This window comes from Rhinatrema bivittatum, chromosome 4, assembly GCF_901001135.1.
Source record: "Rhinatrema bivittatum chromosome 4, aRhiBiv1.1, whole genome shotgun sequence".
NCBI classification, from domain to species: Eukaryota; Metazoa; Chordata; class Amphibia; order Gymnophiona; family Rhinatrematidae; genus Rhinatrema; species Rhinatrema bivittatum.
The window spans coordinates 4,867,138-4,891,082 of record NC_042618.1 but is presented as its reverse complement, the minus strand read 5'-3'; the positions used below and the strand labels follow the sequence as shown (position 1 = coordinate 4,891,082).

At 45.1% G+C, this 23,945-nt stretch overlaps 1 protein-coding gene across 17 annotated transcripts in view; it reads right to left on the bottom strand.

Annotated features, from left to right (window-relative positions):
- Window positions 1-23,945, bottom strand: part of NRXN3 (neurexin 3) — a 2,187,333-nt gene that overhangs the window by 179,708 nt on the left and 1,983,680 nt on the right. For 10 of the 17 annotated variants that reach the window (XM_029597682.1, XM_029597679.1, XM_029597681.1 and 7 more), the window contains one exon: window positions 685-774. The exons of the other annotated variants lie outside the window; for them this stretch is intronic. In XM_029597682.1, the coding sequence (XP_029453542.1) occupies window positions 685-774 (90 nt within the window). The remainder of the gene's footprint in view (window positions 1-684; window positions 775-23,945) is intronic. 17 annotated transcript variants of the gene reach the window in all.

Here is a 23,945-nt window from a genome sequence, read left to right as displayed (position 1 = left end):
CCGGGCTCCCACAGACTTAGGTCAACATGGAAAATTCTAAATCCCAAAGGGCTGACTTTATCCATCCAGGACGCCTTTAACCGACTTAACATTTCTGAAAATCTTAAAACTCCATTTAGCAACCATTAGTTTTAAACAAAAGTGAAACAAGCACATCTAGGCTGTCCTTCCTTCTACATTTAAATGCAACATTAATTTTTAGAATCTTTTTGGAATGTTTTAGTCAAAGCTACTCAAACACTAAATTAAAACTGCTGGTGTTATGGAGCCCAAGATATTATTTTAAATATATCTTGAAAGAGGTCCAGTTAAGAAACACTGGTTTTGTTCTTTAAAGCAGGAGTGTGGCAGCTGCTGGGCTGGCCACGGAGACTCCGACGCACTATTTAGCACTATCACTCATGTTTAAATTGCTCCTGTTTGCTTTGTTGCTGTTTTGTTTCTACACTGAAAGCAAGCTTAAACCTCAGTCCCTTTAACTACATTTTAACGGCAGCGTGTTTTAGCATGATTTATCGACATATGACAGGCAGAAGCTGAGACAAATTATAATGGAAATTAAAACAGTCGTTTATGAAGCAGGCAATTACCCTTTAAGTCACATTTATTTGCAGGCTTTTAAAAAACAAATAAGGGTTTCTGATCAAATGGGTTTTAAAATGAAAGTTTTAATAAGCGTTTTACCTTTTTCCTGAGGCGATTCATCTATGTGTCGGTTATATATGAAGGGGATTTTCTGTTTTACCATTTGGAGACGCTCATTATCAGAGGTGCCTTTAAAGTTTAAAAAACAGCTTAAAAACAGTTTGAAGATATAAAATAGTAATCAATGTAGTCATCAAGCAAACTGAAATTTGTTTAAAAATATATTTTTGCATATTGGTTTAACAGCATTATCACCAATGGGGCAGATTTAAAGCATGCAGACAGGTCAAGGGTTAAATACACCTGAAGGTTGGTCTTTTGGAACCACATGCCGACATGTCTGACCTTCTCTGGGGCAGGTGTCAGCTGTGCTACTGAATGGTCTGCACTTAGCTGGAGCTGTGTAGATGAAAGCAGCTGGGCAGACAGGATAGCATAGTTGGTTCTTCTCTGTCATCATCTATTCTGCTACCAATTTTCTGTCTTAAGTTTCACTGATCGGTAATGCCATTTCTTTGGAAGCATTGCCAGGAATTGAGCAGGAAAACCAATCTATGATCAGTTTACCTAGGTCATGCTTTGCACACAAGCAGATCAAATATGTTCTAGGTGGAAGTGTCGCCCTCTACTGGGGAACACCGCCGTGTTAAAATGAGTTATTCAGGTAAGCCTTGTTAGTGGTCTGCTTTGTTTCCTGATTAAAACCTTTTTGTCAGACGCTAGGTTTGCACAGATTGAAACTGCAGTTGGAAGGCTGGGGGTGTTCTTGAAATGACATCATCACATAAATAGTTGACATCTACTACTACTACTTATTATTATTATTTCCAAAACACTACTAGACACGCGCAGTGCTCTACAGTCCTTGCTCTATGGAGCTTACAGTCTTGTCAAAAGAAACCGACATGACTGCAGCGTATTCGGGCCTGCTGGGGCCTCAGGAATAGCTCAGGAACACAATAAGGCTGGACCAACTTGATTCTGGTGCAAGTAATTATTTACAGTGCTTCAAAGATGCAGAAACCAAAACAGGACCTCACATTATGTCAGGCACAACTATCAGGTAAACTTCTCCATCCGGGTGTATTGTGAGATCCCACCAGTTCCCTGGTGTCTTCCCAAGCTTTCGAGACCTTGGTTCTTATGGTAAGTGAAGGGAACCCCCTTCACCCAGAATCCCTTGTGGCATTCTGCCTTAAGGAGGACTGGGTTAAAACCCTGAGCTGGGCTTCTTAAGATAGAACGAGGGAGTTGTCGGAACACTCCGTCACAATAACAAACAAGATATTCTATGGGAAGGGTAGTTATTGTAGAGAAGTGCTTAGAAGTTGAATGCAGCCTCAAAAAGATGGGTTTTTAGACTGGGTATGAATATGGTCAGAGAAGGAGCATGACGCATCAACTCAGGAAGTCTATTCCAGGCATATGGTACAGCAAGATGGAAGGCACGGACTATGATTTGCCCAATGAACGGAGTTCACGAGGAAGGGTGTAGTGAGAAAGAAGACAAGATAGGTAATGAGGAGCTGCAGAATCGATGCATTTATAGGTAAGAAGCTTGACCTGTAGGCTGAAGTGGACAGGGAGCCAATGAAGCAACTGGAGATGAGAAGTTACATGAAAGAAGGTAAGTCGTGCAGCCACATTTTGAATAGATTGCAGTGGAGAAAGATGTCAGTGGAAGGCCTGTGAGGAACAAACTGCAGTATTCAGTGGATGAACATTTGGTAGCAGGCTCAGAAAGAAGGAGACAGATTTTAGCAATGTTATGGAGAAACAAATTATGCACTTTTGCAGTGTTTTGGATGTGCGTAGAGAGGGAAAGAGAGGCATCAAAGATGACCCCAAGGTTATGAACCAAGAATGCCAGGAAAAGGGGACGTGAATCACTGGCCACGAAGAGATCACTGGATTTGGCAAGAGCAGTATCTGTGGAATGGAGAGAGTGAAAGTGAGACTGGAGCAGAACCAGAAGCACTTACGATGAAAGAAGGTCAAGGTGAACAACATGGTCAAGAGGGGAGAAGGGAGATGGGATGATAATTAGCAAGGCAGGGAGGGTCCAGTGAAGGCTTGTGAGGAGAAGTGTGATCACAGCATTTTTTGAAGGCAACGGGATCAGTTGTGATAGAAAATGCTGGATAGAGGATGTGACGGATGGAGGGAAACAAGAGCTGAGGAGCTGGGTGAGAATGGGATCAGAGGAACACATTGTGAGTTTGGAGGAGGAGACAAGATGGGTGTCTCCTCCTCTGTGATTACAGAAAAGGCAGGAGCTAAAGGAAAGTGAATGAAATGGAGAATTCACTATTAATCTTGCGAAATTTGTCATGGAAGAAGAAGTTAGCCATAGTCTGGGCACAGAGTGAAGGGGGAATGGAGGCAGAGGCAGTTCGAGGAGGGAGCTGAGTGTGACAAAGAGATGGCTGGGATTGGAGGCAAGAGTGTTTTCAGACGAAGATAATCTTGTTTGGCAAATGTAGTAGCAGACAGGAAGGAGGCGAGCATGAATAACGTCAGCATGGGAATGGGGCTTCAGCCTGAGATGCTCTGTAGAGTGGCCACAGGAACGTAGGAAATAAACTCTGGAAGTGAGCCAAGGTTAGGTTTTGCTGTGCCTTACAGGATGGTGAAGAAATGGAGCAAGAGTGTCTTAAGCAGAGGACAGCAAAGTGTTATAAGAAGAAACTGCTTTATCAAGAGATTGGAGAGGAGAGGAGAGATAAAACAGTACTGGATAGGATGCCGGGGTAAATAACCCAGATATTCCTAAAGGTATTGGTGGCAATTGGACGATACTGCAGGGGAGTGTGAAAGTTATCAGATGATGGTCAGAGAATGGAAGAACAGAGGTGGAGAAGCATGAAAGAGTACAGTCAGAAGAAAGGACTAGGTCAGGACAGTAGCCAGGATAATAAGTGGGAACAGTAGAGAATAGTTTGAGGTTGAATGAGGAAGTTAAGGCGAGGAACTTTGATGCCAAAGAGCCAGAGGGCTCATCAACAAGAATAAGGGAGGGGGAAGTCGATTTGAGGAAGAAGGAAAGTCAGGAATCAAAGTCAGCAAGGAAGGAGGAGGGGCATTTATCAGGGGAATGATAGATGACGTTACCTGCATGAAAGTGGGGTGAAAAGACAAGAGTGGAAGAAGTGAGTGAAATGTCTGGCAGCCCGACGGCATCACTGTTGCCTACCGTGTGAGGCGAATGGGAGAAAGGGTAACCTGTAACAGAAAGGGAGACCTCAGGGGAAAGCCAAGAAGATGGAGGGAATGAGAGAGAAAGAGGTCATGAAAGTAGACAAGTGTACAGGGAGCAAGAGGGACAGGGATAAAGTGGGAGGGGGTGACGAGTGGAAAAATTCAGATGGGATGAGAGCTGCCTTGGAGGGCCAGGATTTATGTCCCCGGCTGAAAGGAGAAGGAAGAGGAGAGAAGCAGGAGTGCAGTAATGGTGACAAACCTGAGAGTTTCTCAGGGAGACAGGTGAAGACTGGATGAGAATAACTCTCCTACTGTCTTGTGATGTGAGCTCTGCACTCCATTCTCCCAGCGCAGCCACCATGCATGATTTCGGGAATAAGCTGAGCAGATGAGAGCAGAAAGTCAGGGGGCAGTTGTACACAAGCCAACTGATACAAAGGGACTATGACTAAGGATGCATCAGTCAGTGGTTTGCTAACGTTGTCTCGTCCTAGAGTCCTGAATCTCCTGATGTCTTCACACTCCGTTGCCCTTGGCTTGGGATCTACCAGGCTGACACATATAATTAGCCGGTGGAAAGGAGGAACGTGGGCTGCCTCCATGTCTACCCGGCAGAGACCCGACCAGCGCGCCGGTCTGCTTTGCTGTGCTGCATTTTTGTGGAAAACATCCCAGAGGTTGGCAGCACCTTACAGACCATAAGACGCGGTGCAGGGTTTTCATTTTTCTGGTTTGTTTTGTTGGGGGCAGGGGGTGTTTCCTTTTATTATTTTTGTTTTGTTTCCTTTTCCTTTTTTAGTGTGTGCTAAGGAGGTGATTATCAAAGCTGTTTACATGTATAAAACCCAGTTTTCTGCCCGTAAAGGGCTATTGCTTATTTACTGGTCCCTTCTTATATCCTGCAAGCTTCCGATGCAATTCTTCTCCCAGAATGCCACGTCCTTTTGGAGCTGGAAGTAACAAGACCACTCTTTAATTTGAAAAGTATGCATGGAAATTAACCCGCAGAAGTTGCACACTCCGAAGAGGAGTGAAACATTACACGCATACCGGGCCGAACGTTTTCAAAATGAATTAATGTGCAGACGTTTACATTGGCAGCGTTGGCTGCAATCTGCGGGGACAGGTTCATCATCAAGTCACGCTGCAAATGGTTTTAGCATGCACTAAACTTGTGCATGCAAAAGCCATTTAATGTGCAGTAAAATGGAAACAAAATGTTTTTGTTTTGTTTGGAAAACGGACACAACAGCAAACAACTAATTTCGTTTCTGTATTATTTTCAAATGAAAGTGCATCCCTAATTTGTTCAGGAATAAGCTTTCAAGGTCAGATACAACTGACGGGGTTATCCGTTGGGCTTTCTGGCACATACCAGAGGCGGTGGTGCTCAGGCCCTGGGGTGATCCCACGGCTGGCACCAGGATAATCCTGAAAGGATCCCTTCCATCCCTGAGCCAGTAAAAGGAGCCGCAGATCCAAGCAACTGTCTTAAGTGATGGAGAGGGGGAAAATATGGGGGGAAAATATTCATTTCAGTATTTAAAAAAAAAAAAAAAAGCGAAGATTAGAGTTTGTGAAAAGGCCGAGAAAGTCAGAACAGACCCAGTGTGAGTACAATGGTGAGCGGGGCCTGTGGTGATCTCTGGGGCATTAAGGACAGCGTGAAGAATGCCAGGCCTGGATGATGGCAGGGGCTGGCAGAATTGTATAGGTTCGTTCATGGACCCATGGTTCTTCACCAAATATCGGATCCCCTCAAAGCAAGACAAATGACCATGTTCCTAAAAAAACAGAGTTTCTTCCCAGCTAACCACAGCATCTCTCTGCGTCCTTCTCTCGTCACTGCTTCCTCTCAAGCCTAGTTTCCCCTGACTCGACCTTAAAAGGCGACTCCATCAGCCCGAGTTTATTACTCTGGAGTGGCTTTTGCCAGCTATTCAGTCTGCATTTTTTTTTTGCTGTTTCTTGTAGCAAAAATCGACAGCAGATGCTGAGTTGACAGAATCAGGTCAGCGTCCAGGGTCAGTGGCAGGGGAGAGAGAGGAGAGGCAGAGACGCGGCTGAAGCTTTCCGTCTGCTGGGGGCTGAAATAAAAATAGCGCAGCGAGGGAAGGGAGCAGCGTCTGCCAGCGCCTCAGCGGAGGGTAAATTCATGGACAGGACGCGGGAGGCGGGCGTGTCGGATTGGTTTCTCAGACCAGGCCATGTTCTGCCGAGGCAGACTGGAGGCGGCACCTGGGTGGGGGGTAAGACAGGGTTTGAAGGTGCTGGAGTAAGCGGCAGCAGAGGGACGCAGCGAGCGGAGCTGAGTGCAGAGAAGAGGCTGTGGATGGAGCGCCTCCGGGATCAGTCCTTTCCAATATTTTCATAAGAAACGTTACGGGATGGGGAGGGAAAAGGAACGGTGAGGAACCACCACCCAGCAGAGGCAAAAAATACTATCGAAAGGGCAGTAATAGAGGGTGAGCTGGGATCTCCGGATCTCTTTCTCTGATGTTACTCTTGGACCTCTGAATGAGTCCCAAAACTTGTAAAAAAAAAAACCACAAAAATCCTCTCTCCTTCTCATGGGCAGGAACGGTGACGAACTTTCCTCCCGACAGGAACAAAATTCCTTTCACCCTCACTCCCTGCTGTCCCTCCTGGCAGTGAGGGTAGGGAACCCCAGCTCTCCCGCCCCCCCTCCCCCAGGACCAGGCTCCTCACCGAAAAATCTGCCTCTCAAAACTCTCCTTCTGCTCCCTTCCCAGCCGCTCCCTGCCAGAGCCAGGGGTTTCTGGTAACAAATCAGGCTGCAAACGCAGAGCCACGGAAGAAGGTCAGAAAGCTCCTCAAGGTCCACTCCTAACCACATCCTTCCCTCTGCCCACGCTAGGGGCAAGAAAAATGCTCAGTGGGGGACCTAGAAGGTCCTCCCAGCATAGTACGCAGGAAAAAGATTTGGGCTTGGCCAAAGATGAACGCCCGGTGCTGCTGGATGTTGTGCCCAGTCCTGGCACCGAGGGGACGCTCTTTCTTCATAAGAGCGCCTCTGTGGGTTCGCAGCTCTGGGTTAGACATTTCCCCTCCCCCCCTCCTCATGGAGAACGACAGGCATAGTGCCACCCGGGGCCATGCTGGACAGATAAATCCCAGGGGACCCCCTTGTAAGAAGCCTTTAGGAGTTGTGAGGGGGCAGCACAGCACCCACTCTGCGGGATCGCAGGACCCCCCGTGGGCTTCCCCTCTGGTTCCACAGACGCTTTCTCCAGCTGCTACAGTCTGTGGTTTTTTATTTCACACCGGGAAAAAATAAATAAATTCCTCCCCGGAAGTGGGATTTCATTTTCAGCTCCTTATTTCTGTGGCCAGATATCACAGATTGGACAACTAGATGTGAAAAAGAACCCCCGCGCTGATCTTAAAAAGCAGATGCACAGTGCAGTGCATTATGGGACTTGTATTTCCATATTTATTACACTTGGAAATGTAACAATCACAGCTACAGCACATGAAAATGTAATTTAAAGGCAGATTGCTAGCGAGACTGAAAAGCTGAAGTTACTCTGAAAGCATAAAAACTATCAAACTTTTACTTTTACCGGGCCCATCGAGTCTGCCCGTTTATTCTTCACAGACTCTGGTTCCTCGCTAGCTTTACCCTTCCTTCCCCATCACTAAGGATCCTCTGTGCTTCTCCTCTGCTTTTTTGGAGCGTTGGGTCTTTGCCTCGTGCCTGCCATCTGACGGCTCACTAGCTCCCTGTCCGAAGAGGTGGTGAATATGAAAACAGTAAATGAATTAAAAAAGGCATGGGACAAACACTGCAGATCCCTAAAGGCTGGAAGTGGAATGAAGAAAAGAGTGCATGGGAGTAACCTGCATTAGCGGCAGTTACTGCCCTTAACAGAAACATGGAGGTAACCTGCATTAGCGGCAGTTACTGCCCTTAACAGAAACATAGGGGTAACCTGCACGGAGCAGCAGTTACTACCCTTAACAGAAACATGGGGTAACCTGCACGGAGTGGCAGTTACTACCCTTAACAGAACCATGGGGGTAACCTGCATGAGTGGCAGTTACTACCCTTAACAGAACCATGGGGGTAACCTGCACGGAGCAGCAGTTACTACCCTTAACAGAACCATGGGGGTAACCTGCATGGAGTGGCAGTTACTACCCTTAACAGAACCATGGGGGTAACCTGCAGAGAGTGGCAGTTACTGCCCTTAACAGAATCATGGGGTAACCTGCATGAGCGGCAGTTACTGCCCTTAACAGAACCATGGGGGTAACCTGCATGAGTGGCAGTTACTACCCTTAACAGAACCATGGGGGTAACCTGCACGGAGCAGCAGTTACTACCCTTAACAGAAACATGGGGTAACCTGCATGAGTGGCAGTTACTACCCTTAACAGAACCATGGGGGTAACCTGCATGGAGTGGCAGTTACTGCCCTTAACAGAATCATGGGGGTAACCTGCACAGAGCTGCAGTTACTACCCTTAACGGAAACATGGGGGTAACCTGCACGGAGCGGCAGTTACTACCCTTACCAGAAACATGGGGTAACCTGCATGAGTGGCAGTTACTACCCTTAACAGAAACATGGGGGTAACCTGCACGGAGCAGCAGTTACTGCCCTTAACAGAAACATGGGGGGTAACCTGCACGGAGCAGCAGTTACTGCCCTTAACAGAAACATGGGGGTAACCTGCACAGTGCGACAGTTACTACCCTTAACGGAAACATGGGGGTAACCTGCACAGAGCGGCAGTTACTACCCTTAACAGAAACATGGGGGTAACCTGCAGAGAGCGGCATTTACTATCATAAGAAATTTGCTGGGCAGGCTGGATGGAACATTTGGTCTTTTTCTGTCATCATTACTATATCAGCTGACCGATTGTAATTATATCTTTTTCTGACATCATTACTAGCTTAGCTGTGCAGGACTAAACCAGAAGTGCATTTCTGGAGAACGTTTGTTGCTAATTGGATTAAAGATAGTTTTGAGGTGCAGTAAAATGTTTGTTGGATCACCCCACCAGTGGGGTCCAACGTCATTTGTGAGACTAAGAGGTGCCCCTATAGCAAGAACATCCCAGCTGTGAGTACATCTGAGAGAGAAAGAGATAAGGAGAGACCGAGGGGCCGATGTAATATAGTGCAGTGCGCTCAGCCTAGCGCACAGCTTGATATGCGGTTGGACGCATGTTTTGGACACGCTAGAATAACTCCTGATGGAGTAATAGGATTAGCGCGTCCAAACAAGGCTTGGCTAATAGCACTCATCACATGTAAATGCCATGTAGATAAGGCTATTAGCTATTATCCCCAATGCAAAAAACCGCCGTGCAGCCAATGCACACATTCTAACACAGAAAATTCAACGCCAGCCCTGGAGGTGGCGTTAAGTCTTGCAGCTCGTCAAGGGCTCAACTGAAAAATCCAAAATACTGCTTTTCTGTGGTTCCTCCTACTTAGTCTCGCGACAGCAGCATCATGAAAAAATAAAAAGGCTTCATGGGAAAAAAAAGTTCGGGGTGCACAATGCACACTCACTATAAACATGCTCCAGGCCCTGTATATTGTGCGGGTGCATTGTGCTGATAAATTAGCTGCCGCGGAATACAACGGACGCTCGTACTGAGCGTTCATTTTTGTAAGCTGCACACAGCATACGTCTCCTGCCATGGAAGCGCTAGGGACGTGCAATTCATCCTTAGCGCGTCCTTTTTAGCGTGGCAGCTCATTTGATTATCGTATCGGGCGCCCAGGAAAACGCGTTGAATAAACGGGTGCCCAGTTTGGAAGCAGGTTTTTTTGCGCATGATATTGCATCGGTCCCTGTGTGTGTGTTACCCTTCACCCTACTGTTTGTGTTGAGCCTCGGAGGTTGCATCCTCCTCTTTGCCAGACTGAACCCGGCAACCGGGGTCTGTGGATAAAGGGAACGAGAGAAATAGAGGGATTTCGTGGCCCCGAGACATCTGTGTAACCCTGTATTTGGGACAACCACTGAAAAGGGGGTTACAATGGCATAGAAATCTTTTGTACTGGCAGCAACACTGGCCTATTTCTAAGTATTATTTGGGAAGGGGCCGAATAAGGAGGGATTTTTCTGCCCAGTCCTTAAAACGCTTATGGTATATCAAGCAGTGATCTTGCTAGCAGCACATCAGAATGTATTAACTGGAGCAGAAAACTAGAGATTGTGCGTTTATGGAGGGGAGAAAAAGGAAGGGGAAGCGAGGCTTCTAGGACCGAGGACACCAGACCAACACATCACTGAGGATTTAACCCAAGACCATATAGAAAGCCAACCTCATACTCGCTCTAAGTGCTTTAGATAGTATTTTAGGTTTAATTGCTTTTTATTGATCATCATTAATTACACAGCGTTACAATTTAAGAACTGTCCAGTAACCTCTACAAGCAGAAGGCTCTGACGTGTTAAAAGCTCAGCAAGTTACCATTTTAGCACCAATGAACACCAAGAACTTGCAAGCCCCAAATCTGGCTCCTCCAGTGCCCCATCCAAATATCCCAGCATTGCAATGGTCAAGGAGTAATGGCCTTGAGCTGGGTTCAGGATCCAGCACAGCTTAACCGCTTGACGTCTAAAAGTTGCACGTGTCCTATTGTCAGAGGCCAAATTATTATCAGAGCCTAATTATTTTTTTAAGGACAATAACATTCTAATTTGCGGGAGTTATATCATTTGGAAGTCCTGCTCATGTGATTGGTCTTCCAATGCAATAGGGGACACCCGAGCAGCAAGTCAACAAGGCTTTAAAAGGAGGTGGGATTGAGTCGTGCCATGCGCTCTTTGGGTTTCTCCATGATTTATCTATCCCAATTGGAGAGCACGTTGATGAGGGCAAGGATGCCGCAGGGGGAGGGATCCACACCCTCATCATTGAAGCCTTCAAACTCAGGCTAATTCGATCCCTTTCTGTGCCGGGTGGACTGACCCTGGGTTACAGAGCACGTCCCCTCTAAAGACTGCTCAGGCTGATAGTGACCAAAGGCCATTAGCACTCAAAAGAGAGGACCAGATTGTGACATGAGCTGAGGGTCCCAGTTCCTCTCTCAGTGGGCGGGTGCCCCACCTCATTAAAGCCACATTGCAGTCTGGAAGGAACTGGCACCTTCGGGTTTTGTTTTTTTTTAACTTTATTTTTATTGAAGATTAACATTATTTCAAATACAAATCATATTTGAAAAGAAATACAGAGGATGTATTGCTATCAATAAGTACTTGTGAAATGGTAATAAGAAAAATACCACAGCCTTCTCCTCTTAGTAAACATAAACATAATGGGGTGAGGGGAAGAAAAAGGTCTAGGAGCAAACAGACCAATCAAATCAAAAAAGGGGAAAAAGAAACCAAACAGCTTTCCTGACGTACATTACCCACAAACTCCATTTTCACCGTAGGTAGGTTGAGGAGAAACAACACGCCTAGCCTCAATGAAGTAGTTGAGTAGGGTCAAAAAACCCATACCTAACTGCATTCAGAGCCACAATCCATTACATGGATATCTAACAACGCTAACACATCTGCTTGCATGGCAAGATCCTTTCTTCAACGGTCCTGAGTAAACCTAGCTAGCACTTCACATTTTCGGAAAAATAAATGAAGGCTATTATGTTAAATGTTATTTCTCAAAGTTACTATGTAAATAAACCTTTCAAAGTTACTATGTAAATTTATCTTTCTAAATTATTATTTAAGTTACAATTTTACAATGTAAAATAAGCACCTTCTGCCTTATTTCTGTTCAGTTACATGTAAACCGATGTGATATCTCGATCGAATGTCTGTATATAAAAACAAACAAATAAATAAATAAATAAAATAAAATAAATCTCTATCTTGTAAAAACACAAAAGAAATAAGGTAGCTCAACTATGAGATGGCAAAGAGGAGTTCTCAAGAAAGTCTGTTAAATTCAAGGAAGCTTCTTGTGGTATCCTATCCGGATTTTTCTTGGCCGATGGTAAATAATACACCTTTTGAATAGGCGGATAGGCTGATTCCTGAATTTCCATAACTCATTTCATATAGAGCTTAAACATTTCAATTGGAGAGAGTAATGGGATTTGAGAAAAATTCAGAAACATAGGTTCAAATTTTTGGAAGCATTCTCCAAACTCTCTAGTTTACATGATATGATAGCAGAGTCTACTCCTTGTGTAGCTTGCAAATCTTTAATCTCAATGACCGAAGTTTCCAGTTTAGAAATAGATCCTTCACATGCAGCCATACATTGATCTTGATTTAAACATTTAGAATGGATATCCAATGTTATGATAACCAGAGATGAGACAGACTTCTCAACTGATTTAAGGACACCCCATAGATTGTCCAAAGTCACTTGAGCAGGTTTGGTCAAAACAAGTCTTAACCTGGAAAATATTGAATGCATCCCGAATCTCCTGTGAGCCAGAGACCTTGCCAGATGAGGAAACTTCACCCGCTGCTAGAGCGCTGGGGGCCACTCCCTTAAACAAGCATTCTGTCTCCTGGTGTAGCTGATACTGCTCCGCTGCTTTCAACTGTGGTCCCTCAGCAGCAGTTGGAACGAGAGCGCCACCCAGGAAAGCGGGAGAAATGCCAGAAAGATGCGCCGGTTCCGGCAAATCTACTCCTGCGTCTATGTTGAGTCCAGGAGGCAGTGGCAATGACCGTGCGACCGGGCTAAGCGATGTTTCAGCAATTGACAAGCCAGCCATCACACCGGCCAAGTCAGCGGTCGGCATCAGAGAGGATGATGTTAGTGAAAACTAGGGAAAGATGGTCTGCCGCAAAGCTCCGGTGGAGGGATAAATGCGAACAACCCCTTTCCTCTTCCCCATTATACCAGAAAGAAAGGAGACACGAGGTTCAGGACTGGGGATCCAAGATGGCGGATCGTTAAGGAGCAGGAGACGCAAGCTCTGTCACTTTGCTTTTCTTTAAGGCGAATTACCTCTTGAAAGTGAGTATGCCACATACAAAGCGGAACGCAAAACTCCGCAAAACTTTACCTTCAGTCACTGGAGATTCCTCTCAGCAAAAAATTGATGGATTCCTTTCATCAATACCAAAGACGCCGGGAGAAGCAGCCATGGTGGGGGCTGATGAGGAGCAAGCACCACCCTCCTTGACCGAGGAGATCTCATTGAGCCCTGGCACGCCAGAAACGCTTTCTCCACCCCACGGGGCTCCGTTGGAGGGTTTAACATCATCCTCAATACTTTTGATGGTGAATCAAAGAGACTGGATTATGGGGGGAGAAAAACCGATGATCCCAGGAATGGTTACAGAGGTTACTGGTTTTTCACAAGTTGCTTCCCTAGAAAAACAATGGGAATATTTTCTTCTACTTGAAGCTACCATGGATTTAACCTCAAATAAAGTACTGGGAGGGAAAAGAACAACAGAAGACTCAGGAGGTGCCATATCTTCAAATACAGGTCCTTTATTTGTCTTACAGAAACCTGAAAAAGTAACGCTAGAAACTGTTTGGACGGCCCTGGTCTCAATAGAAACAGCTATTACTTCGTTGACTCAGGTGCTCTTGAAGACCAACAAATGGGGACAGATTATTGAAAATAAAGTTATGGCACAGGAAGAAAAAATGGAAAATCTTGAAAAGAGAGTTTCTCAAGTAGAGAAAGTGCAGCATAATCTCGTATTATTAGAGGCAATGGCAACTAAGAAATTAGAAATGTGGAAAATGCCCTTAGGTTCTTGATCCTGAGGGTTATACATTTTCCAATAATTCATAAGATACCTCCTGCAGAACTTTTTAAAAATCACCTCTTAAATATTCTCAAGATACCTAAAGATGTAATGCCACTGATTACAAAAGCCTTTTACATGCGACAAAAGATATCTCAAAATAGTAAAGAAGAACAGAAATCTTTGGATTTAACAGGACTTTTGGAAATTTCCCAGGACACAGAATACAACAAAGAGGGACTTTAGTAGTATTGTTCGCTTTTAAACAGGAATGTAATAATGTCATGAGGTTATTTTTGAGAAACAGAAACGCGTTATTTCATGGTTATCGGATTTGGATATATCCGGATATTACTAAGCCCTCACAGGATCGTGGAAAAAAATTCTTATAGATGAGATCAGAAATTGTTGCAATGGGAGGGCAATGTGTTATACGATACCCTTGTAAATGTTTATCCAAATGCCAAAATGTGAAGTATATTTACTATGATCCAATGCAATTAAGGTCGTTCATAAATGCACACTCCTAGATTACAGGCTCTGGCTTAGTAATGGTAAAGGAAGGCTCTTTATTTCCTCATAGTTTGTTCTAGAAAGTCGCTCTATTTAACTTGGATCTCTCTCCTATTTCTTATAAATGTAGGGAAGAACAAGAGAAATATTATTTCTTAAACTTATAGTAATGCTTATTTATATATGGTTGTAATCTTCCCTTTTTTTTCTGTAACATGTTTATTATGTTATTGTATTGAGAATTTATAAAAAAAAACAAAAACAAGAAAGGAGACAGGAGAAAAGGCAAGATCTACACCTCTCGTCAGGGTGCCATCTTGAACACGCCTCCCTACCCATCTGATACCTCTCATCAACAGGAGATGTACTTTATGGTAATAAGTGATCAGCAGCACTGACCTAACTCTTAGTGGAGAAGAGCCTGCATCAGCTGAAATGACCTTGCAGGAAATGTGACCTTTTAGTTTCCTCTCAGAGGGCGCACTGCAAGGGGCTGCTCCGTAACACAGTACAGCCGTAGTCGTGCAATTTTTACTTAGCTGCTGATTTCTAATGCAAGGTATTACTCTTTATTTGTTTTCCTGACACATCTCTTGAGATCTTATAAAAATAAGTTGTCATATCCTCAAGCCACCTAGGGTTAAGGCTTAAGTTATTTAAATATCACATTAAAAATATGTCTTAAAATGTCTTTCACATCGTTCTCTAGCTGCTTTTAAACTCTAGCATTTACCTGAAGCGTTAGTAATACGCAACACTTTATTATGGATGTTTTATGTCGTCTAGGAAATATTTTTACGTCTTTACTTACTGCTTGGAAGCATTTAATCAGCAGGGTCTAGGTCAGGGATGGCCAACTCCGATCCTCAAGAGCCACAAACAGGCCTGGATTTCAGGGTATCCACAATAAGTATGCATGAGAGAGATTTGCATGCACTGCCTCCGGCGTATGCAGATCTCCCTCATGCATATTCATTACGGATATCCTAAAAATCTGGCCTGTTTGTGATTCTTGAGGATCGGAGTTGGCCACCCCTGGTCTAGGTTAACATTCCCCAACACCACAGCACGAGCCACGCTGGCTTTTTCTCAGAGCCTGATGGGGCTAATGAAGCTGAAAGTGATGAGATCCTTACGACATTCCCTGCCTGTCGGTACAAGCATGACCTGCTGCAAAGGAATCCCCAGGCTGCCAGCCGGCACGGAGATGCGCTGCTGACGGCAGGGTAAAAACCCAGGCTGACAGGGAGTCAGCTGGCAAGTCTAGGTTATTGTCACCTGCTGCCTTTGTCACTCAGGAAATAACATCTTTCTGCAACCTGCAAAGCTCAAGGTGAGGTCGTGACACTTCTGAACCGGTCACATTACTGAGCACAGTTAGAATCTGCACTATGACAAACATCAGAGCACTGAAGCCTCCAGCTTTCTGTGGGCCACACCCCCCGCAGGATTTTCTTTTCCAAGTCACCTTCCTGTGCTTATTCCCCCATTTCTTTTTTTTGGCAGGGCATGCATTCCGAACTACAGCTGAGGGTGTCCGAGCTCTGTATTAGTTACGCCATGGTAAACTTTCACTTCTTTGTTTTTCTTCGAGCCAGGAAGGATTCAGGCCACCGCCCCGACCAGGAGTCCAGTTATGCCTGGTCTTCTACCGCCAGGGCCTGGCGCTCTCTCTTCACACCTCACCCCCGATGCATTCTGTAGCTCATCCGCTTAGGAATTTTATGTAATTACAGTTTCTAGAAGGCGCATTTCTATTAAATTTGAAGATCTAAAAGCCCCTTGGTGGAAGAGCAGGGAGAATAGGCAGAGACACTGAAACATACCGAAGTCTGAGAACTCTTGGAGGGAGAAGTGGAACAATGATGAATATTTTACCCTAAAGAACAAATCTCCTTCCTGGAGTTATGGGAGAAGAGAGCGCTTTTTCTGTCACGGAGAGATGAATGGTTGGTGCACACACCAGGCTAACGTCAAACGGACAGGGCTTTCTGATTAGGGGTCGTCTTGGTTCGACAATTCCCAACCTTTGCCCGGAGTCTGAGGAAGGGGCGGGGAGGGATCAAATTAATGAGAACCAGCAGGAGCTCTGGATCCCTCCTTCCAGCCACGTCATCCTCAATGGGTCCCTCAATATTGTTGGCATCAGGTGGCCACAGAGCCATGAAGGACAGGCTAAGCCCACCCTGGTGTTAGGCCACTGTATCTCTAAATTTGTTCTCCCGAATCCTACAAAGAGCAGGAAGTACAAGACTAGAGATGTCCCGAGTGCAAGTCCAGGCGAGGCTCAGCCTGTCCCTTACCTGGTCACCTCACACACACACACCACATGCGTTACTGCTAAGGAGGGAAATATTGTTAACTGTTGGAATGTTCATTTAAACACTAGCTGCAGCTGGGAAGGGTGGCCTGGGGGCCACGATGTGCTGTCACGCTCTTCCCCCCATTAGTGGTCCATGCTGGGAAAGAGAAATGCACAAGACAGCCATGGGCCCATTCGAGCCTGTCCCCGGCTCCCCTAGGGGCTGCCAGCAAATATCAAATGGTGAAAGGACCGAACGTGAGATTTTATTTTACCGTTTAATCATTTACCATTTTATATCCCCAACTGCTGCAGTGGGTGGCTCCTGAGGATCCTCCTCACTTTCCACTGCTGCCCCAAACTTTCCAGAAAACAGCAGCAGGACGAGGATAGAGAGAGAAGAACTTCCTCCAGCCGCCTAGCAAGGACTCTGACGATACGCTATGCTGATTCCTGAAGCATCTTCTATGAGGCCTGCTGTTACATGAACGAGGCAGATTCTGATTAACGTGGCTTCTGTATCCATAGCCCATCGATAATCCAGGATATGCAGGTCTGCAAGCACCTCTCTCCCCGCAGCACATGGGTGCATCTAGGTGATTCAGAAACCTCCCTTTTCCTTCCTGGATTCTCCGAGGCTCTGCGTCTTCACATTGGGCGCCTGCCTGTGACATCTGTGCGGCCGCATGAGATGGGAGCCCCTCGGCCCCTGGGAACGGAAGGAAGCCGCCTGCCACGGTGCACGGACTATCCGGCATCAGTGCCCGCCAGGGACCCTGCACTTCCCTCTCCCCCCCTGACCTATCAGAACGTATTCATCAAGTGCACCGACAGCGTGGCTTGCTCAGTTTGTTTTATGTATTTTAGTTGCTTTTATATTCTGTGGTCTGTAAGCCGCACTGACCTTTTGTGATACTGCGGTACAGAAATGATTGTTAAATGAATAAAACAAATGAATAAGATGTTCCCCTTTCTCCTCCTCTGCTTTCCTTCCCACACTCTGTCTCTCTCTGCCTCTGATCTCTCTCCCTTTGCTTTGGTTTCTCTCAGTACTGCCTTTGTTATTCTCGGCCTGGACATCAAACCGGAGCCAGCCCGACGGCCCTGGGAAGGGAAGATGAAAGAGGATCCAGCTCTGCTCATTACCACGGGCCCCCAAAGACCCCGGCCTCTCTTTCTTTATCATCATCAAGGCCTTCCTGCCGATTCGGCTCCTCTCCAGGGGCCACCCCCCATGCAGCCTTTCATTCTTCTCTTTTGCGTCATCGTGCAAGCCTTCCCTTCTGGATCTCACTGCGAAGCCATCTTACAGGGCCCTTTCTCCAGCTCTGTCTTCATGTAGTTCTCATCGGGGAGCCATCATGCATGACCCTTCTCCTTACACCTTCCCATCCAGCTTTCATCAGGGAGTCATCATGCACGGCCTTTCTCCTCACTCCTTCTATTCCCAGTCTAGTCCCTAGAACCCACAAAGGGAAGATTTATTTCCAGCCTCGGACTCTCCCTTACTGCACAGCCAAAACAGAATTTATAGTGCTCGGGACACCAGCAGGCAGGCAGCAAAGAACACAGCCCGCCATTTCTATTCCAGTTTCCCTCTGCAGTAAGTTACTACAGGAAAGGTGCTTTTAGCCAGAAAATGAACCAGACCTGGCCCAGAGTTCAGTCAACCTCAGCTGGTGGCCTCTGCACGTCTGAGGAGGGAAGGTGCCAGAAAGCCATCAGACATCTCACAGAGCCCACTGCTTTCTCCTGTCACGGCAGAGAGATTGCTGTATTGTCGTCTCGCACTGAGGACAAGTCTCCCAGGGCTATTGCCCAGGAGGGAAGGGTTAGGCTGGCCATCATAGTTGGTGATTCGATTATTATTAGTAATGTAGATAGCTGGGTGGCTGGTGGGCGTGAGGATCACCTGGTAACTTGCCTACCTGGTGCGAAGGTGGCAGACCTCACGCGTCACCTAGATAGGATTTTAGACAGTGCTGGGGAGGAGCCGACTGTCGTGGTACATGTGGGCACCAACGACATAGGAAAATGTGGGAGGGAGGTTCTGGAAGCCAAATTTAGGCTCCTAGGTAGAAAGCTTAAATCCAGAACCTCCAGGGTAGCATTCTCTGAAATGCTCCCTGTTCCACGTGCAGGTCCCCAGAGGCAGGCAGAGCTCCGGAGTCTCAATGCGTGGATGAGACGATGGTGCAAGGAAGAGGGATTCAGTTTTGTAAGGAACTGGGGAAACTTTTGGGGAAAGGGGAGACTTTTCCGAAAGGATGGGCTCCACCTTAACCAGAGTGGAACCAGGCTGCTGGCGCTAACTTTCAAAAAGGAGATAGAGCAGCTTTTAAACTAGAACAAAGGGGAAAGCCGACAGTCACTCAGCAGTGCATGGTTCGGAGAAATGTATCCTTGAAGGATACTAATGAAACAGGAGAGTTAGGGCATCCCAACAGAGAGGTTCCATTAAATGCAAACATAGTTCATATACCTACATGTAAAAAATCACCAAAGCTAATGATTTCCGAATTATCCCAAACAACTGGAAAGCAGGTTGTTAAAACAAACAAAAAACACACTTTGAAATGTCTGTATGCCAATGCCAGAAGTCTAAGAAGTAAGATGGAAGAGTTAGAGTGTATAGCAGCAAATGATGACATTGACATAATTGGCATCACAGAGACTTGGTGGAAGGAGGATAACCAATGGGACAGTGCTATATCAGGGTACAAATTATATCGCAATGATAGGGAGGATCAACTTGGTGGGGGTGTGACACTTTATGTCCGGGAGAGTATAGAGTCCATCAGGATAAAGATCATACAAGAGACTAAATGCTCAGTAGAATCTACATGGGTAGAAATCCCATATGTGTTGGGTAAGAGTATAGTGATAGGAGTATACTACCATCCACCTAGACAAAATGGTCAGACAGATGATGAAATGCTAAGAGAAATCAGGGAAGCAAACCAATGTGGAGGTGCAATAATAATGGGAGATTTCAATTACCCCAATATTGACTGGGTAAATGTAACATCAGGACTTTCTAGAGACATAAAGTTCCTGGATGTAATAAATGATTGCTTCATGGAGCAATTGGTTCAGGAACCAACAAGAGAGGGAGCTATTTTAGATTTAATTCTTAGTGGAACGCAGGATTTGGTGAGAGAGGTAATGGTGGTGGGGCCACTTGGCAATAGTGATCATAACATGATCAAATTTAAACTAATAACTGGAAGGGGGACAATAAGTAAATCTGCAGCTCTAACACTAAACTTTCAAAAGGGAAACTTTGATAAAATGAGGAAAATAGTTAAAAAAAACTGAAAGGTGCAGCTGCAAAGGTTAAAAGTGTTCAATAGGCTTGGACATTGTTTAAAAATACAATCCTAGAGGCGCAGTCCATACGTATTCCACACATTAAGAAAGGTGGAAAAAAGGCAAAACGATTACCATCATGGTTAAAAGGTGAGGTGAAAGAGGCTATTTTAGCCAAAAAAAACATCCTTCAAAAATTGGAAGAAGGAACCATCTGAAGAAAATAGAATAAAACATAAGCATTGTCAATGTAAAACATTGATAAGACAGGCAAAGAGAGAATTTGAAATGAAGTTGGCCATAGAGGCAAAAACTCATAATAAAAACTTTTAAAAATATATCCAAAGCAAGAAATCTGTGAGGGAGTCAGCTGGACCATTAGATGACCGAGGGGTTAAAGGAGCTATTAGTGTTTTGGTAATTGCCAGGTTCTAGTGGCCTGGTTTTGGCCTCTGTTAGAAACAGAATGCTGGGCTTGATGGACCCTTGGTCTGACCCAGCATGGCAATTTCTTATGTTCTTATGTTCTTAAGATAAGGCCATTGCAGGAAGACTAAATGAATTCTTTGCTTCCGTGTTTACTAATGAGGATGTTGGGGAGATACCAGTTCCGGAGATGGTTTTCAGGGGTGATGAGTCAGACGAACTGAACGAAATCACTGTGAACCTGGAAGACGTAGTAGACCAAATTGACAAACTAAAGAGTAGCAAATCACCTTGACCGGATGGTATGCATCCTAGGATACTGAAGGAACTAAAAAATGAAATTTCTGATCTATTAGTTAAAATTTGTAACCTATCATTAAAATCATCCATTGTACCTGAAGACTGGAGGGTGGCCAATGTAACCCCAATATTTAAAAAAGGCTCCAGGGGTGATCCGGGTAACTATAGACCAGTAAGCCTGACTTCAGTGCCAGGAAAAATAGTGGAAACTATTCTCAAGATCAAAATCGTAGAGGATATAGAACGACATGATTTAATGGAATACAGTCAACATGGATTTACCCAAGGGACGTCTTGCCTAACAAATTTGCTTCATTTTTTTGAAGGGGTTAATAAACATGTGGATAAAAGTGAACCAGTAGATGTAGTGTATTTGGATTTTCAGAAGGCGTTTGACAAAGTCCCTCATGAAAGGCTTCTACGAAAACTAAAACGTCATGGGATAAGAGGCGATGTCCTTTCGTGGACTACAAACTGGCTAAAAGACAGGAAACAGAGAGTAGGATTAAATGATCTATTTTCTCAGTGGAAAAGGGTAAACAGTGGATTGCCTCAGGGATCTGTACTTGGACCGGTGCTTTTCAATATATATATAAATGATCTGGAAAGGAATACGACGAGTGAGGTTATCAAATTTGCAGATGATACAAAATTGTTCAGAGTAGTTAAATCACAAGCGGACTGTGATACATTACAGGAGGACCTTGCAAGACTGGAAAATTGGGCATCCAAATGGCAGATGAAATTTAATGTGGATAAGTGCAAGGTGATGCATATAGGGAAAAATAACCCTTGCTGTAGTTACACAATGTTAGGTTCCATATTAGGAGCTACCACCCAGGAAAAAGATCTAGGTGTCATAGTGGATAACACATTGAAATTGTCGGTTCAGTGTGCTGTAGCAGGCAAAAAAGCAAACAGAATGTTAGGAAATATTAGAAAGGGAATGGTGAATAAAACGGAAAATGTCATAATGCCTCTGTATCGCTCCATGGTGAGACCGCATCTTGAATACTGTGTACAATTCTGGTCGCCGCATCTCAAAAAAGATATAATTGCGATGGAGAAGGTACAGAGAAGGGCAACCAAAATGATAAGGGGAATGGAACAGCTCCCCTATGAGGAAAGACTAAAGAGGTTAGGGCCGTTCAGCTTGGCGAGGAGGCGGCTGAGTGGAAATATGATAGAGATTTACAAAAGCATGAAAGGACTTGAATGCGTAAATATAAAATGATTATTTACTCTGTGGGATAATACAAAGACCAGGGGCACTCCATGAAGTTAGCAAGTAGCACATTTAAGACTAATCGGAGAAAGTTCTTTTTCACTTGATGCACGTTTAAGCTCTGGAATTCGTTGCCAGAGGATGTGGTTAAGGCAGTTAGTGTAGCTGGGTTTAAAAAAGGTTTGGATAAGTTCTTGAAGGAGTTAACTGCTATTAATCAATTTTACTTAGGGAATAGCCACTGCTATTAATTGCATCAGTAGCATGGGATCTTCTTGGTGTTTGGGTAATTGCCAGGTTCTTGTGGCCTCGATTGGCCACTGTTGGAAACAGGATGCTGGGCTTGATGGACCCTTGGTCTGACCCAGCATGGCAATTTCTTATGCTCTTATGTTCCTGAGCCATTCTACCCCTGACTGCTTCTGAGGTAGGTATTATGGAGCTTCTCTCCCTTCTTCTCACGAGACCTCTTGCTCAGTATATCTCAGGAATCCATCTTGGACCCCAAGCCCACACCTCTCTAATCCTGAAGGCTTAGCTCCCAGCCACCCAGCATCTTTCTCTTCAGAAAGGGATCCCCCTTGGAGGGAGAGACTGGAAGAAGAACCACGAGGGCACAGGAGTGAGTTTTGTCAAACTAATGACCTTTCCCACTGGGGAGTGTGAAACCTCTCCTAACACACAGGACATTCGCCTCAGGCAGTCTCTATTCAGACACTGATGCTACTCTAGTTAGGGACCCCCCCTCCATGTTGTTTTGCTGTTCTCTGTTAAGTGGTCCCCGTGGCTGCTGCTGCTGTGGCACCTGAGCTCCTCGGGGCTGTCTGACTGTATCGCTGATGGATTTACTGCTCCTTCTAATAAGAATGAAGCAAAGAGAGCATGAAAGAGAGGGTTAATAAAACAGCGCTTTGAGATGTGCTGTAACATATGTTGAAAGATGAGCCTGAAGGGATGATTAAAGCATGACAAGCAAATGAAATCAAGAGCTGATTGTAGCTTGTCACTGGAGGGACAGAAAATTTAAAATAGATTCAGAAGGCTAGGAAAAAACAAGCAAGCCGATTACACCACCAACCTGCCATCACATCCCATGGCCTTCTGCTCAGCTTTGTTATTTGAGCTAAGCAGTTTTTGGAACTTAGAAAAACACTTGTAGCATTGCTGTATGGAAACTAAAACCAAATAAACTCTCAACGGCACGTGACGGGAGCCTTTCTAGTTTTCCATCTTGGATATCGGGAATTCTTGCTTTCTGGGAGTCTGGGGAGTTGCTTGATGGAGCTAAGAGTGCTGTGATATTTCTCTGGGCTGCTGGAAGCTTGTGCAGGTCTTTGTTCTGGGGTTGAGTTTATGGCGCGCTGCAGCATTGTGCAGTAAGCGCAGTGCCAGAACCGTGCTTCCAAAGACCACTCCTCAATACCCACAGACAGGCCTGTGATTCAGGATATCCACACAGATTATTAGTGCTTCGAAACCTCACAGGATCCTATGCAGCAGAAGAGGACTGGAAAGCTCATCTGCATACCTTACCCAGCAGCTCCTAGGAGAGGACTCCAGGGGTCACTATGAGCTATCCAGGATTCAGACACCACAGCTTCTAGAGAGCCCGCATACCTTGCAGCAGAAGAGGATCAGGAGGCTCATCTGCATGCCTTACCCAGCAGCCCCTGGGAGAGCGCTCCAGAGGTCACTGTGAGCTTCCCAGGATTCAGACTCCACAGCCCCAGCTTCTAGAGAGCCTGCATGCCTTGAAACAGGAGAAGACTGCAACAGCAACACATGTACTATGCACCTCAAAACCTCTTACTATAAATTTACTAGTATTAATGTAGGAGGAATTTAATTCGAAACAAGAGTCAATAAGGTGGGTAACGAGGTAATTATAAGTAGGTTAATTGTAGAGTTTTGTGGGTCATTGACAGTCAAATATAAAATAAATCAATAGGCTAAAAGTGATTTAGATTAGCTTTACATCCCTCCTCCCTTAGAAACTTAAACTCAATAACAAATCAACAACATTAAAATGCAGACAGTAGTCCAGCAGCAAAAGGGAGAACATAAGAACATAAGAAATTGCCATGCTGGGTCAGACCAAGGGTCCATCAAGCCCAGCATCCTGTTTCCAACAGAGGCCAAACTAGGCCACAAGAACCTGGCAATTACCCAAACACTAAGAAGATCCCATGCTACTGATGCAATTAATAGCAGTGGCTATTCCCTAAGTAAACTTGATTAATAGCCGTTAATGGACTTCTCCTCCAAGAACTTATCCAATCCTTTTTTGAACCCAGCTACACTAACTGCA